At 40.6% G+C, this 16937-nt stretch overlaps 1 protein-coding gene and 1 non-coding gene across 5 annotated transcripts in view; both read left to right on the top strand.

The window, feature by feature from the left end:
- The window catches only part of Fbxl4 (F-box and leucine rich repeat protein 4), an 83291-nt gene that overhangs the window by 31021 nt on the left and 35333 nt on the right, over positions 1 to 16937 (top strand). For all 4 annotated transcript variants that reach the window (XM_032905201.1, XM_032905178.1, XM_032905193.1 and 1 more), the window contains 2 exons: positions 347 to 591; positions 13257 to 13470. In XM_032905201.1, the coding sequence (XP_032761092.1) occupies positions 347 to 591; positions 13257 to 13470 (459 nt within the window). The remainder of the gene's footprint in view (positions 1 to 346; positions 592 to 13256; positions 13471 to 16937) is intronic.
- On the top strand, positions 6408 to 6537 carry LOC116890564. The gene has a single exon (XR_004386734.1). It is a non-coding gene; the product is annotated as a small nucleolar RNA SNORA17 (small nucleolar RNA).

Raw genomic sequence — 16937 nt, 5'->3', positions numbered from 1 at the left:
ACTCATTCCCCCAGAACTCAGAGTGGAAGTTCTTTTTTTCCATACCAATGTCTGACATATCTAAAGTTTTCTCTATGAAAATTTTTATTATTTCAACAGTTACCAGTGTGTATATCTTTGTGCTGTATGAAAATGAATTGTCAACATGAGTTGAGAATTTGAGCAATTTTTAAATGCAGTGCAGTCAGATGTATGTGTTGGATAATGTGGTAAATGTAGATTTATCTACTTTTTGAAGGTAGTGTTTGAAACAATTATACTGCTCTTTATTAGACCTCATTCTGTGTTTAACAAAAAGTGATACGGTCCTTCACTGTTGATGATCTTGGCTTTCTGTTTTATATAGCTCATTCAACTGATTCTGAATCATCTTTCACTACCAGACCTGTGTAGATTAGCACAGACTTGCAGGCTCCTCCACCAGCATTGCTGTGACCCTCTACAGTATATCCACCTCAACCTGCAGCCATACTGGGCCAAGCTAGACGATACTTCACTGGAGTTCCTACAGGCTCGCTGTGCTCTTGTCCAGTGGCTTAATCTGTCTTGGACTGGCAACAGAGGGTTCATCTCTGTGTCAGGATTTAGCAGGTAGGTACAAAACTGGTTAAAGCTTTTTATCAAGAGACTAGACTTGCATATAAGAACATTCACGGTACAATTTTTAAACTGTATTTGTATATTTTGTAAGAATAAAAAGATTGATATTTATAAAAATAAACGAGTGCTAACTATCTTCTTCAGCCAAACTTCATACTGATGTAAGGGCCAGCTGTATTCTTTACTTCTTATTTAAATCCCAAGTGACTTTCAACCCAACTGCTTTTTTTCTCTCTCATATTTTCAGCACAGATGATTAACACATTTAAAAAACTATTTCCAAATCAAAATCTACCTCTCTAATGTGATTTGTCAGAAATGGAAAACAATTTATTACAGAACATTTTTAATTAAATCTTAATTACATGTGCAATACATCACCCAAATTTAGAAGCTCATTTAAGCTAATTATGTTGAAAATGAAATTGCATGCTAAATAGAGGACGACGCTTGCAGACCTGCCCAGGTGTTTCTGCTCCTTTCTATTTAAGCATTTAGTTTCCTTACTATTAAATGTCACCTGTTAAACATTTGAAAGCTTGCAAAAGTGCATATTCATTTAGCACTTAGTAATGCCATAGTAATTTTTCTTAAGACACAAACAGGTGCTTTTCTCTTAACTTTGATGATTGTTCTTGTATGTGTTATATGATTCCATCATTTTCATAAAGTCAAACATGGAGTAGAAACTTTGGAGACAATATCTGTTATTTTAAATTAATAAATGCTCCTTCATCTTGCATGGATCTGTATAGCCCCAGCTCTTTTTATTACTGTTGTTTATTTCTGTTTGGAGATAGGATCTTGCTAAGTATCCTAGGTAGCCCTGAGATTGCTTTGTAGCCCAAGTAGAAATTTGGCTTGGAATTTCCTGCTTCAGACTCCTAAGCAGCTGGGATCGCAGGGATATATAGCAAGGGCCATCTAAAAAACTGTGTGGCAGGAAGGCAAGGAAAAGGTAGCATGATAGGTTTAGGCTTTGTGGTTTGTATTGTGTTGGGCAAGAGGAATGCTGCTTTCTGTGACTCAGTCCATGTGAGAAAGAGGGAAGAGATAAGTGGGCAGGAGAAAGCCAGGAGAAAGACTTTGCTTCTGAGGCCACCCCTGAGATCTTCCACCACCCCTTCCAAAGTACTTTGCAGCCCAGGTATCTGTATTGGGGTGCTTGAATTCTAGTGGGGCCTTAGTCCAATGCTAGTTCTCTCTGCTTCAAAAACAATCCATCTGCAAATTTTTCTCACTACTAATGAGACCAATAAGAACTGAAACTAACTACAGCTAGAGCATGTATTGTTGACCATAAACTAGATAAATTGTACAGTATGAGACAGTCAAGTGGTGTCAGTAAACATTGGCTTATGTTATAAAGGTCTAGCTCTTGCCTCACTGGTTTGCACTAGAGAAATTAATTTTCTATTTTTAAAATTAGGAATTTAGGGTCTGGCAAGATGGCTTAGTGGATAAGGGCACTTGCTGCCTAAGTTGACAAGTTAATTGGATCCCTGGGATGCACAAGAAGGAAGTTGTTAAGTTGTCCCCTGATCTTCATGGGTGCCCGGGTATGCATGCACCCACATGCATACCCTGGCACATGCATGGACACTCACCCTATGCATCAAGGCATGGTAGCAGGAATTGTCGACCATGTAAAAGGATATTTGTGACATCTAATATAGCCCTTCATTCCACAGAGAAGAAAAACTATGAAAATAAACATGTTGCTTACTTTCATAGCAGCTTATGACTGTAGAGGCTAAGGAAAATGGTGGTGAGATCTGACTTTGGCACAGTGGTGTCTGTGACCATGATGGTGACAGTGGGCGCACTGTAAACCTTATATTAAAAACTCTGTAGCCTGAATGTGAAAGAGAAGAAGCATCTGTTGTGAGGCGAAATCTCAGCAGTCCTGTTCATTTAGACCGGCAGTGGATGAGGTCCTGTGTGTCAGTCAGAGCTCCAGCTTTGTCAGTAGCAGTTCTGCTTCTGGTCTTCCGTTCACCTGGATTCCTTGCTCTGTGGCCATCTGCATGATCACAGAAGTGATATATCCTTTGCGCTACCCAGACTTTACTGTGGTGTTTCAGTCAGTCAAACCACACGGTTTTCACTAGCATGCCTATCAGCTGAAGCCACTGTTCACATTTAGAAGTGTATTTAAATACAAAGGGACAGGGTTCTTGGGGGGCATGCTGCAGCTTTGTCTGCTGATTGCTTTGGGTCCTTTGACTTGACTAAAGTGACAGTCATTATGACTCGGAGGCAGCCTTCTCAAAATAAACAATAAATATGCATGAGTTGATTATTAATGAATCATCTATGAATAAGTGGTGGTCTATTTATACACATTACTCTGAAGATTTCTTTATATAATATTTCAAAGAAAAAAAAACACATTTTACAGGAGCACTGTTGAACTGTTCTGGACGAGTATTTGGGAAGAGCTTGCTGGGTTTTTTTTGTGGCCTAAAATCTTTTATCTTTGAAAGTTAGAGCTGGGTAGATTTTAGAGAACCTTTTAGGAACTTTTATCATCAGGAGAGCATGGTCAAATTGGTTAAATTGGAATAAAGAAAAAATTTAATCAGTTATTGAAACCTACTTCCAGCCCCAAATTTATGAGTACTGCCCATGCATACCATTACTTGTTAAAATCAATTCTGTCTAATTCTCCTTCCTTACATCCCTCTCTCTTAGGTCTTGTGTACTCACTTGCCTCCCTTCCTGTTTGTGTTTTAAATCATGTCCTAATATTCTGCTTAAAAGTCTAGGCCCCATTTAGCAATCCTGATTTTGCTTCAGTAGGTGCTAAGTCTCTCTGATATTCCTCTCTCTGTGTAGGATTTTGCCCCTTCATATTCATTTTGTCAGGAAACACTTTGGGTGTTTTTAGATTTGAGGACTTTGTCAGTTATTGCCTTGGTTGATTTCTTGTTGCTAAGATAAAATATCCTTTTGGGGAAAGGGGGTTCTTTTGTTTTACATTTTCAGAGGGGTACAGCCTGTCTGTGGCAGTAGATGGGGAAGACATGGTAGCCGGAGGAGAGGCTGGCTCTATATCCGCACTGAGGAAGTATCGAGAATACAGATCAGAGACGTAAAAAGCTGTCTCCCCTTCCTCCCCCAACACAGGGCCGGTGGCCCACAACCTCCAGTGGAGCTCCATGTCCTAAAGTTATAGACCCTTCCAAAACAGCACCACCCGCGTTTAGCTGCAGACCTAGTTCAGGATTCTTCATCTGAACGTAGGCTCATAAAGCTCTTAGAGAGACCTTGGAAGGAAGAGATGGGGTGTCTCCATCAGCTCCCAGCCCCTAGAACTTAGGGAACCCTAGAGAGGAAGATTGTAAGAACCAGAGGGATTGGTGGTCACCAAGAAGACGAGGCCCTGTAAGTCAGCATGAGCAACTCATATGAGCCCACAGAGCCTGAAGCAGCAGCAGCAGCAGCAGCAGCAGCAGCAGCAGCAGCAGCAGCAGCAGCAGCAGCAGCAGCAGCAGCAGCAGTAGCAGCATGCACACGGCCGTCAGGGTTCTGCACCCATCTGTGCATATCTTCTTGCTTTCTGTTTAGTATTTTTATGGCATTCCTGAGTGTGTGAACGAGTGGGTCTCTGGTTCTAGTACCTTCTCTTGCTCTCTTATTCTTTTATTAATTGCCTTTGTTTTATCTTTCTATGTTCTATTTTGTTATGTTCTGTTGTTACTTTTTAGAAACTTGTTCTTTTCAAATGAGATACAGAAAGGGAGTGAATCAGGATCAGAGGGAAGGTGGGGAAGAATTTGGAGGAGTTCAGAGGGGAAACCGTCATCAGGATATATTATATGAGAAAGAATCTATTCATAATAGAAGGGGAAATTTTAAAAAAAGGAAGTTCTAAAAGAGTGAATAAAACCCTCAATATCAAGTAATAGTAGATAAGAATTCACAATATAGAAGAAACAGGCTGGAAAAAATAAGTTATTTTTCTTCCAGTGATCCATCTCATGATTGAAATGAGTAACTGTTGATCAATGAAAGTAGCCAAGTAACTGCCCTGAAATAAAACTTCCATGAAATGCCCTAAGACACGATTCAGGTATGGGCAGTTGTGTCTGTTGCTGCTGCGTTCATGAGATCAATATACTATGTAAAGATGGGAAGGGAGAATGTGAGCATATTGATTAGAGAAGCTGCTCAGAGTGAAAATATGCATTATCTGAGTCTTGGACGGAGGAAAAGCAAAAGCAAAAAGGCAGTATAAGGGTGGCTATGTGTTTATTGTGCTTTCTGACTCATCCAGGTCAGCTTGAAGTTTTCCTGTTCACTAGTGACTAGTTTGACACTCCGCTATAATTTATTCGGAGGAGAAGTTTTCCATGATGACTGCAAAGAAAGAAAAGAAATGCTAAGTCATTCTAACTCAAATATAAAAAGGAAATCTAGATAAAAGTGCTTTGCCCTGTAAAAGACCATAAGGAGTTAAAAACCAAAGTTTCTACTTCTAAGACTTCATTTACTTCTGTGAAGTCCCTTTTCTAATCTGCGAAACATTGTAAAATTGTTAAATCAAAAATAGGATTTTTGACTGGTTGAAACCCAGCCTTCATTCTTAGTTTGCTAACTCATAAATGAATGACTCACCGTAACAACTTATCTACTTGAAATGAAGTAAGAGTGTTAACTTGTCCAACCTGGGGGAGTAGTTTGCTAAAACTTAGCTTTAGAATGGGTCTGCACAGGTCTGAGTCAGACAGGGCTCCAGCCTTGGGAAGGGAAGTGGACACGAGCCCTCAGGCCTAGCCCAGAAGCTATCCAGCTGACAACTGCTGGCAAAGGAAAACTCACCTTCCCACTGGAGTGCACACTGAGGACAGGCTCCGTGTCCAGCAGTAGATGGCCAACACAACATGAACTCAAGACTGGTTTTTAAAGCCTTACAGGTCTTTTGTTTATATATCCTGGTTTCCGAGACTGTGCTTTTACGGGATTTGTGTGTCAGTGAAAGTGTGTGTCTGTGTCTGTATGTATTTCTTGGGCTCTTTCTTTTTTCTGTTGATTTCCAGGTTGTTTGTTGTTGCCTATTTGTTTTTTTATCAGGGAAAGAAAGAAAAGGTATGGATTCGGGTGGGTGGAGAGTGGGAGGCTCTGGGAGGAGTTGCGGGAGGGGAAATTGATCAGAATGTATTATATGAAAAAGTCTATTTTCAATAAAAAGGTGAAAGATGAAATAGGGTTTTTTTTTTTGTTTGTTTAAATTGGAAGGTTTACTTGACTGCTTTTTAAATGCCGTATGCCTTCTTACTTGTTTTGATGCTATGGCAGGATACCCTGCTAAAAGCTGCTTCCAGAAGGAAGAGGTTGTTTTTGACTCACAGTTTCAGGGTACAGTGTTTCATGGCAGGGAAGGCCTGGTAGCAGGGCTTGAAGCAGGTGGTCACATTGCGCCTACAGTCAGGAAGCGCAGGAAAGAATGCTGTTTTTTTCAGTGGACTGTCTCCTTTGTTTCCAGACCAGGACCCCAGCCTATGGAACAGTGCTGTCATCAGTGAAAGTTGGGTCTTTCCACCTCAATTAACCTAGATAATTCTCCACATCCCTGCCAGGGGCTAGTGTAATCTCAGTAATCCCTCGCAGACATTCCTAGAAACTAACATATCTAGATAATCTCTCGTGGACATGCCTAGGGGATTCTAGATCTGTAAAGTTGATAGATAATACGAGCCGTCATTCTATATGCAATGCTAAGGACTGTATGTGCCAAAGATCTGTTTCAGTTGCTGAAGAATATGAAGAAGCTTACAGAATTCAGTGTAAAATGTTAGTAAATACCTGTCCTAGAGGCATTGCAGGTGTGGCTGCTATGTCACATGAGCCTCCGTAGATGACAGGGGAGAGAGGCTATGTATTTGCTCTGTGTTCTGACCTTTGAACATCTGGGCAGGAGATTACCCTGAGATGACCACCACTTCAGCCCCAGACACTCCTAGACAGGCTCCTAGGATAGAGAGCAAAATGGAGACTAGAAGAATTCTGCCTGAGTCCAAAGGTCCCTGCCCAGGGAGGGTGAGCCCAAGTCAGATGACCCTTGCCAGGGGCCACTTAGGCATGCCCTACCACTTCTCTGGAGTAGTAGTGTGAACAAGGTGGAAGCCTCCTTCCTCATTACCCCCTCATCACCTGCTGCAGGTACAAGACCTGGCCCTGGGGCCATGAGAGAAGGAAAGCTTACCCTGCATCTAACCTGGGAAGCTTAGGAAGCTGACAGTGGATGTGGGTTGCAGGTGAGCCAGCCCAGGGATGTGAGTGTGGAAGAGCTGGCCCACTCTTGTCTGCAGCAGTAGTGTCAGTTAGGGAGAGATCCCCTCCACTCCCTTTTGCCCTCAACACTGGCCAAGGTGGGACAGGAGAGCAGGAGAGGAGGCCTTGTCTCACTTGCTGCAGCACTTGGAAGAGCAAACTCTACCTCACTCGGGCAGCACTGTAGAGCTGGCCCTGGATGTGGGGGTTGCAGATGAACTGGCACTAAGGGCCTGAGCAGAGGAGAGCCAGCCCTGCCTCTCGTCTGCTGGGTGGTGGAGTGGGGAGGGAGAGATACCCTTCTCCCCTACCTCATCCCTCTCTATGGCAGGTAGGAGAACTGGTCCTAGGGGCATGAGATGGGAGAGATGACCATGTCCCTCACTCTGTAGAGTAGGCCCTGCACCTCTCCTGGGCACAGGGTAGGGCTAGCCTTGGTTTGGGGGTTGCTGCTGAGATAGCCCCAAGGGCATGAGAGCATGAGTACCAGCAAGCTGACGAGCTCAGATAGCTCTCAGGCCTAGATCCAGGGCTTTGAATTAGCCTACCCCAACATCTACTCCACAGATGAACTTACAGTGTACATGAAGGGTCTGGTCCTACAGATCCAAAACTACAGGGTCTCCATGACACAGGGCAACAGCAGGACATCCAAGAGGAGTCCCAGTGAGTCATTGCGTTGGACTCATTGGTTCAATTAGTTTGCAAGCAAAGAAATGTGGACAAAAGCATATACTATGGAACACACTGGGACATACTACAGCTTCTACAACGAGATTCTTACTTTTTCTCTGTTTGGGGAGAGGTTGCAAGGGTGGAGTGTAGGTACAAGAGGAGCGGGGGAGGTGAGTAGAATTGGGGTACATGATGTGAAATTCACAAAGAACCAATAAAAAGTTAAAAATAGGTAAATTCACAATAAATAAGTAAATTGTGTTTAGAAAGCCAGTGGGAAACAGATTGTGTGAGAATTGCAGGTGGCTATTGGAAGATTGTTACCACTCGGCATTGCCACCTTTGAAGGGATCCAGAACCTGGCTATCACCATGGTTGGTACTACATTGGGGATTCAGTGGGCAGTCACTCTTCCTTATGGTGCTCTGCTCTTGCCCCCGTTCCTCTCAGTTACATTGTACATTGTACAGAAACCAGTGCAATCTTGGATGCCTCTGGAAATAGAGAACTATTCTCTTCCAAAATGAAAGCGAGAGCCTTTACTGTGACACAGGGAGTGTTGCCTGTTCTCTGACTTCCGGGTTGCTCCTCACTGTGTGCCTCCTGCATCAGTTTCTGCCCCAGCCAAGTGCCCCTGCCCTCTCTTTGATTGGAATGCCCATTCTTTTGATACCTGCTTTGGTTGCCTCCACTTGGACAGAGCCTTCCTTACCCACTCGCTGAGCCTTCTCTGACCAGGCTTTGGTTGTCCTGCTTTGCTTCTGTTTTACCCTTGACATTTTTTCACTCATTAACCTGCTGTTCATTTTACTTATTTCTTTGTTTCTAGCTAAATGTAAGTCAGCTTTATGAAAGTGGGGACTACATTTTATCCATGATAATTCCCGGTGTCCTATCATGTCATAGTGGAAGTTCAATAAATATTTACTGAGTGAATGAATGTGCTGGATGAAGACTGAAGCTTAAGTAATATAACTAGCAGAGGAAATAGAACTGTAGGAGATCCAGGCCAGGGAGTCACAGGAGAAGCATCCAGAGTGTTAAAGAAAGAGGGCCATTGTGAAACATCACGGATAATGACACTAATAAGGTAGGCTATTTGAATTTAGAATTTAAAAGGAATGGGTGACTTTAGGAAGAACTGAAAACAATTACAGAAGATTAGCAAGTTGTGTATATATGTGGACTGCTAAGACTTTTTCAGTATTTGAAGCAAATCACGAACAACCATACTTTTTTGTTTGTTCGTTTAAAAGTGAGATAAGGACTGGCCAGATGGCTCAATCTGATAAAAGTTCTTGCTGCACTCATCTGATTACTTGATTTCCATCCCCAGAACGAGCAAAAAGGTAGAAGAAAAATGGACTCCACAAAGTTGCCTACTCAATGAATGCACACACATACACCCACAAAATTTTCAAAGACTAAAACTTAGCTAGCCAAGGTTTAACTTCTATTTTTAATGTTTGAGGATTACTTTGATCCTTCTGAACTATTTTCATATAATTGGTGTTAAAACCGTGAAGTATTATGGTAGGTACTGTTCAAGTCTGCCTTTTGATAACAGAGAAAATGCTGAGACATGGGTATGGTGGTTTAAAATGGCACCCATACAGACTCCTATATTTGAATGCTTGGTCATTAGGGAGTGCCCCTACTTGTCCAGGAAGTGTGTGTGGTGTTTTGAATATGTTTGGCTCATGGGAAATGGCCTGATTAGGAGGTGTGGCCTTGTTGGAATAGGGATGACTTCCTTGGTGGAAGTGAGTCATTGTGTAGGCAGGCTTTGATGTCTCCTAGTGCTCAAGCTCCACCCAGTAGGGAAAAGAATTTCTTCCTGGATGCATTCAAATTAAGATATAGAACTCTCCAGCACCACATCTGCCTGCACAATTCCATGCTTCTCACCATGATGACAACGGACTGAACCTCTGAAACTGTAAGCCAGCCCCAATTAAAAGTTTGCCTTTTTAAGAGTTGACTTGGTCATGGTCTCTTCACAGCAATAAAACCCAGGAAGACAGAAGTTGGTATAGGGACTGCATTATTGCTGTGATAGGCCCGGCAATGCTTTTGTTTGGAGGAATATGGATTTTGGAACCTTCGATTTGGAAAGCAATGGAATGCTTTAAATTGGGCTTAATGGCCATTCTAATATGAATATGGAAGACATTGTTGCTAAGAGTGATGTGAAGTCGGGGGCCTGGCTCAAGAGGTTTCAAAGGAAAAGAATTTTAGTATGTTGCTTAGAGATCAATTCAGTGATAGTTTGGTGAAGACTGTGCCTCTTTCTACCATTATCTTAAGAGTCTATATTAATTGCATTTACAAATGAAGTCTCAAAAAAGCCTAGTTTCGAGTTTGTCTGTGGTTCACAAGCCTGAGGAACATTTTGACCAAGTTTAACAAGCTTAGAAAGGAAAAATACCAAATGCACAGTTCAAAGAGGAAGTGGAGTGGAGCTTAGTCCTCCGTTCAAGGATATTAAATAGAATAAAGGGAGTGGTGATCTCTGGGCAAGATTCGACCCAGCTAAGCTTATTGTTTATGCATTTATAGTTAAGGGATAGTTATATCATGTTAGGCTATATTATGACCTGGTTATATCATTTGGACATAAGGAGATATGATTATGTGTCAAATTGACAAGGGATGGATTGTGATGGTTATTGTCAATTGTCAACTTGATTATATCTGGAATGAACTACAAACCAGACCTTATGAAAATCTTATGAAAAGGTAAAAAAAAGCTCCTGTGTCCAGGTGAGGTGGTACATGCCTTTAATCCTAGCACATGTAAATCTATGAATTCAAGGTCAGGCTACAGAGCAAGTTCCAGGACAGCCAAGCTTAGGCAGTGAAGGAGCTGGAAAACAGAAAGCTGGTGATGATGTCAAGGAGGGCAGCATGTTCCAGCCCCAACAAGCAACACAATGTGGCAGCCTTAGCCATGTGGCTCTTGCTTTAGAGTCCAGCTGGCTAGCTGGAGCCAAGAAATTAGCAGTGATTAAGAAGAGACCAACAATACTCAGGTGAAATCTGGGAGGTATTTTTTGAGAACACCAAAAAGCTGTGTTCCAGAGACAGACCTTGTGCTTGCAGCTAGACTTAGTAATGTTTAATAGTCACCTAAGTAGTACTGGTTTTGAAAGAATGAAAGGGTCAGGAGAGCCATGGCACTGTGAGAGGCCAGGAAAGGCCATTGGTGAAGGTGCAGCCTCATTTGCAGGTTGAAGGGGTAATGCAAAGAAGCTGAGGCTTGGCACCATGAAGAGAGCCTCTGAGAGGCTATTAGTAAAGCCTAGTTGCAATGGAAGACCCCAGTGCATTTGAGATGCCAGTACTATGGCATGACCACCAAGAACAGCAGCAGCAATGGAGTGGAGTCAACCAGAGTCTAGAGTGCTATAGAAGGCAGAGCTGGAGAAGTGACCCAGGCACTTCGGAAGAGCCCAAAAGATCATGTACAGATCTCAGACATTGGAACAGGAATCTGTGAGATTGAAATTACTTTGTAGACCCCAAGATTATCTGCCAAGGAAAGCTGCTAACAAGGAGTGAAACCAGCCCAAGAGAAGCAAGTGTGTTGCAGTAATCAAAGCTGAAAGAAGTTGGACATTAGACATAGATGGAGTTTACCCTGTTGGTCTTGCTTTGGTCTAATATTTCCTCAATATGACATTTTAGAACAGCAATGTATATCCAGTTCCTTGATATGTTAGAAGTATGTGATTTGCTTTTTGCTTTTAATTTTACAGGGGATTACAGATAAGAGAATCTGCCTGAATCTCAGAAGAGACTTTGACCTTTGGACTTTTAACACTCTTGAGACTATTATAGACTATAGGAACTTTTAAAGTTAAACTAAATGTATTTTTATTATGCTATGGCTAGGTATGACCCCCAAAGACTCATGTGTTTGAAGAAGCCTGTGAGGACTAGGGAGTGGAATGTGGTGGTTTGAATATGCTTGGCCCATGGGATATGGCTCTATTAGGAAGGTGTGGCCTCTTTGGAATAGAGGTGCTCTTGTTGGAGGGAGTGTGCCCCTGTGTAGGCTGGCTTTGCGGTCTCTTAGACTTAAGCACCGTCCAGTGGGGAAGAGAGCCTGCTCCTAGCTGCATTCACATCAAGATACAGAACTCTCAGCTCCTCTTCCAGTATCACATCTGCCTGTACAATGCCATGCTTTTTAACATGATGATAACAGACTGAACTTCTGAACCTATAAGCCAGGCCCAGTTAAATATTTGCCTTTACAAGAGTTGACTTAGTCATGGTGTCTTTTTACAGCAATAAAATCCTAACCAAGACACTATGTTACTGGGAGTTGAGTTTTGAAGTTTCAGAAACCAAATCTAATCCCCATGGCTTGCTCTCTTCCTGCTGCCTACTGATTCAGAGGTAAAACGTTCACCCACCTCTTTGACCATCATGTCCGCCTGCATGCCCCCATGCTTCCTGTCATGATGGCATAACAACCAAACCTCTGAAATTGTAAGCCAGCCCCAACTAAACCTTTCCCTTTATGAGTTGCTATGGTCATGGTATCTCTTCACAGCAATAGAGCATGACTAAGACAATGGGAGAATAGTTCCCCCTGCCCCAGGTCATTAATAGAAAAGAGTTGAACAGGAAAATCCATATTTGGTGCTTAGCCTCATGTCCTTCTTTTAAAATTCGAGTTATATGATTCAGTTCAATTTTATGTTAAATGTGTATACGGTAGGAATAAGTTTTGGTGAAAAACTTATTTCCTAGGAAAAAGTTTTGGTGGAAGTCAAGAGTATTAATGTTGTGTGTCTCAGAAGAATAAGCACAGGCCAAGGATAGTGGGTGCCGTCTGTGGCTACAGCTTACTCAGCTAATAACATTTCATAAATTTACATACTTTCAAATCACACTAAGACTTAGAGTTTCTCTATGGCAGCTGTGGACAAGCAGTTCAATCCCAATTATTATTCAACATGATAAGTAATGCGATTTGTATTCTGATGAAACACTTTCTATATCTTTATCTTTTCTTATTTCTGTGTATTTATAGGAAGCTGCAATTAGATATATTATATTAATTCTGGCATCAAGTAGTCAAGTTACTCAATGGCAACAGCTACAGAGAACATCACACAACAGCTCAGTTGTTATATTTTTATGTTTCTATATGAATATAAAATGTTACATATATATATGTATATATATATATATTGTTTATATATTATAAATATCTAAGCCAGCCTAGATATTTTCTGGATTAAGAAGCTGAGCTGACTTGTTTCAGGGTCACTTAATTAAACCCGTCATTATGTACACTGTATACAAAGTATATCGCCCCATTCTGAATGGGGTAATATGAAATGAAAGTGATGTATACTGAGAGCCTAGGGTTTCATGTTCTAGATTTTACAACTCGGATGTGAAATGCAGGTAAGTAGAGCTTTCTCCTCTGCCGTCTTAATTTCTGCTTAATATCAACTGACTTTGTACTCTGTTAATCCATGTGACTTTATCGTCTTCTCAGCTTGATTTACTTGAGTTAGCAATGAACATTTCACCGTGCAGTAAGAACTTAGGGAATCAAGTTCTGTATTTTCTTCAGTAGAGATCTGTTCTCTTACCTGTGTCTATTAAGAGGTGACATAATTTCAAAGTCTTTACAAAAGTATTGTTTATTTTTATAAAACTTCCATGGAATGTTGTTTTCACAGGTTTCTGAAGGTGTGTGGATCTGAATTAGTACGCCTTGAGTTGTCTTGCAGCCACTTTCTTAATGACGCTTGCTTGGAGGTGATTTCTGAAATGTGCCCAAATCTACAAGACTTAAATCTCTCATCCTGCGATAAACTGCCACCTCAGGCTTTTGGCCATATTGCCAAGTTACGCAGCCTCAAGAGGCTCATTCTCTATCGGACAAAAGTAGAGGTAGGAATAACTCGTTTGTGTTTTTCTTAAAGAAACATCTGGCTGAATGGTTAACTTCTTTCAAATATTCCTGTGATTTCTCATTTTTACGCAGAGGGTATGACATCATGTGGATACTCTAAAATCATTAAGGCATTGTTAGTCACTTCAAAGTTGAAATGTATCATGGTTTTAAATGATAAACTTTTAAGTGATGTTTGTGATTCCTGGGAAAGAAATGAGTAGGGGCGGGGCAGTGAGCCAAGTGCTGACAGAGAATGATTTAGAGGAAGAGGCAGGCAGGTGGCATGCAGAATTTTTGCTTGAAACAGGAGGAAGCGAAGTGCACGGTGTTAGAAGTGGATATAGAAGTAAAATAATTAATGGTACCATAGTACCCCGGTCTCATGTTCATTAAACAGGATCTGTCATGTATATACTTACTTTTTTCACATAGGTCTGCAGGACATACGTCCATGTTAGTATGTGTTAGTACTTAACTTCATTAACTGTATATTGTGTGTTAGACTGCAGCTACTCACCAGTCCCTAAATGATCACTATAGTTCATATATATATATATATATATATATATATATATATATATATATATTTTTCCCAAGGATTTCTTGGACCTGCCAGCAGAAGAATAATGACTTAGACACTAAGCTTAGAATACTTACATACGGGGTTGGGGATTTAGCTCAGTGGTAGAGCGCTTGCCTAGCAAGCGCAAGGCCCTGGGTTTGGTCCCCAGCTCCGAAAAAAAAGAAAAGAAAAAAAAAAATACTTACATAGCTTAGGCCTTGCTTAGGCTACCTGCTAGCTAGCTCATCGAACTTAATTAACCAGTCTATTGTCTTCCGTGTGGCTAGTTACCTCCCTTTCTCTCGCTCCAGGCCTGCAGTAGCCGTCCAGACCAAGCATGGCAGGCTGGAAGGGGAGATCACACTTCCACACACTTACCACACTCTGCTTACCACTAGTGTCTGGGCCTGTCTGAGAGACTGAGGCTGCTAGGAAGCCACCTCTAGCTCTGGGAAGTGCTTGTTCCTCACCTTCCTTCCAAAACTTTTCTCTGGGCCTAAGCTAGCATTTACTGCCCACATTGGGTGCCAATATTTCTGGGCTTTTACACACCTGTAAGCAATAGTATTAAAGACACAGAGTATATTTAAAAAGCTCGTGTATATTTAAAAAGCTTAGGCCTTTAGCTTGTACTACTCCCCAGCTCCTCTAACCCAACTAATTCTGCCTGCTTCTTGCCAGAACCCAGTCTTCCTCTCTGCTCATGTTCATGTCCATCCACCTCTGCGCCCGCTTGCTGAATCCCTGCTTCTGACTTTTCTCCCATGATCCCTTTCTCTCTACCAGGAAGTGCACCTTCCATTTCTTGCCCAGCTATTGGCCTCCAGCTCTTTATTACAGCCAATCAGAAGAGACCTTACACAGATGAGAAAGAACAGAGAGGCACCTTTACAGTGCAGGCCAACAAAACATGATTTTATTTTCGGTGTTTATTTTATAAAATGTCTGACTAATAACAGTCTTCAGTAGAGAGTTTCCACTTGCATAATATTGTTACTATGGGACAGTGTTATTCTGGATTAAAGAAGAGATGCAAAGATCCCTTCTGTTTCTTTGTTCTTTCTCCTCCAGACATGTAGGCCTGCTTTTGGTGTGTTCACCCTTCTTACTTAATTCCAACTCAGGTCTCTGTTCATCTCCTTATCTGTACTGATTTCCCAGCATATTACATTTCTTAATAATTAACAGAGATCTTGCTCATTTTAAGTTTTAAAATGTGGCTCCTTGAATAGTGGTTAAAATGAAGTGTCTTTTCTGATTTGCACCTCCTCTATTACCCTGTTTTATCTTTTAAACATTCCTACTAAGCTCTAGCATGATCATTATTTTCCTTTTTGTATTCTGTTTCATCATATTAGGATATAGCTTTACATATAGTAGTGAATAATGTCATTCTTTTTCATTGCACTGTTTCCAGGTTCTAAAATAGAATTTGGTTAGGATTTGACATGAGTGAATATTTACTAAGTGAATGAATAAAAGATCTGAGTTAGTTCTTAAAATGCTATACCATTGGCTTTTTTCTTGTTTTTTTTTTTTTTTTTAAGTCCACTATAATGGACTTCTATGGGTCTTAAGTGTTGCTTGGTTCAGGGTGTTCATCATCTTAGTATTTCAGTTTCCCTCTCTAAGATAAAAATACAGATCTCATTGGGTCATTATGAGGACTAAATTATATACAATATACTTAGGTAGGTCCTGATATAAGCAACTGATGTATGTTGTAGTAACATTAGCACAACAATTTTGTAGGACAATGTTTTATTGTGAAGGGAAAGGACTTCCTCACTATTTTATTCAAATACTTTTGGTGGATCTAGATACTTATTCTACTTGATTTTCCATTTCTCATTGGGAGTTTCATTTAGAAGTTATTACATTCCATTGCCTTCTGATAAAGTTTCCAATCTGTTCATGTAGGTCCTCTTTTATATCTTAACACGTTATAGTTTTCTTCACCTAGATCCTAAGTAATTCTGACTATATTTATATGTTATATGTTACACTTTCAGGTACTGTTTTCTCTTTCACTTAATTTTTACTGTTTTTTGTTAATATATAGGGAAATTGGGGTTTTAAATAAATTTATCTTATATTTGTTCCCCTTAATGAATGCTTGCAATTGTTCTAGTCTATTTTCATTTACATCTTTTGGATTTTATCTTTTATGTACATAATCTGGAAATTAATTTTTCTTTCTTTTTTCTAGTATTTAAAGTATTACTTATTAGTTAGAATTGTGTAGATAATGTAGAATCAAGAGTTTTAACAGTTTGTCATTGATTTTTTTTCAATGCAGTAGGAACTCTCTCATAAATCACACCAAATATTTGATGACCCATAGGTTTCAGGTGCCTGGAACATGTAGTGAATTAAATAAACTACATCTCACGCAATATTGTTTTTATACTTTTTGGCATTACACTTCAATAAGTAGTTCTGATCACTTTTATTTAAATTCAGAATATTACATAAAATATGTATCAAAATTTTGGGCCTCAGTTTATGCAGTCCTTACATTGTTGGGTAATTCCTTTGTGGTTTGTTGTTGATGGTTGGGGGCTGGGAATTGAACCCAGAGCCTTGACTATGAAAGCATAAAGCCATACTCCCTACCCCTCTCTATGTTTTAAAGTTAGTGTGTAGGTAGGTTGGTTTCCTAGTATTTTGTAGCCATGGTGCTTGCATTTGGGCAGTGATGATCACTTCCTACTTATGTACTTGAGGTTATTGTCTCCCTGTACTTCCCTTTATAAACTAGAGACATACAGCATCTTGAAAGGCTGTAAGGATTAAACGATTTAGTGAATGTATGGAATCTACTACAGAGCTTGATTCACTGTAAATGTTACAGAGAGATTTATGCTGATAGATGCTTGTTACAGCTATTGTCTTCAGTGA

Source organism: Rattus rattus, chromosome 1 (genome assembly GCF_011064425.1).
Source record: "Rattus rattus isolate New Zealand chromosome 1, Rrattus_CSIRO_v1, whole genome shotgun sequence".
NCBI lineage: Eukaryota > Metazoa > Chordata > Mammalia > Rodentia > Muridae > Rattus > Rattus rattus.
Note: the sequence above shows the minus strand (reverse complement) of the source record. Positions and strands in the feature narration are given on the sequence as shown.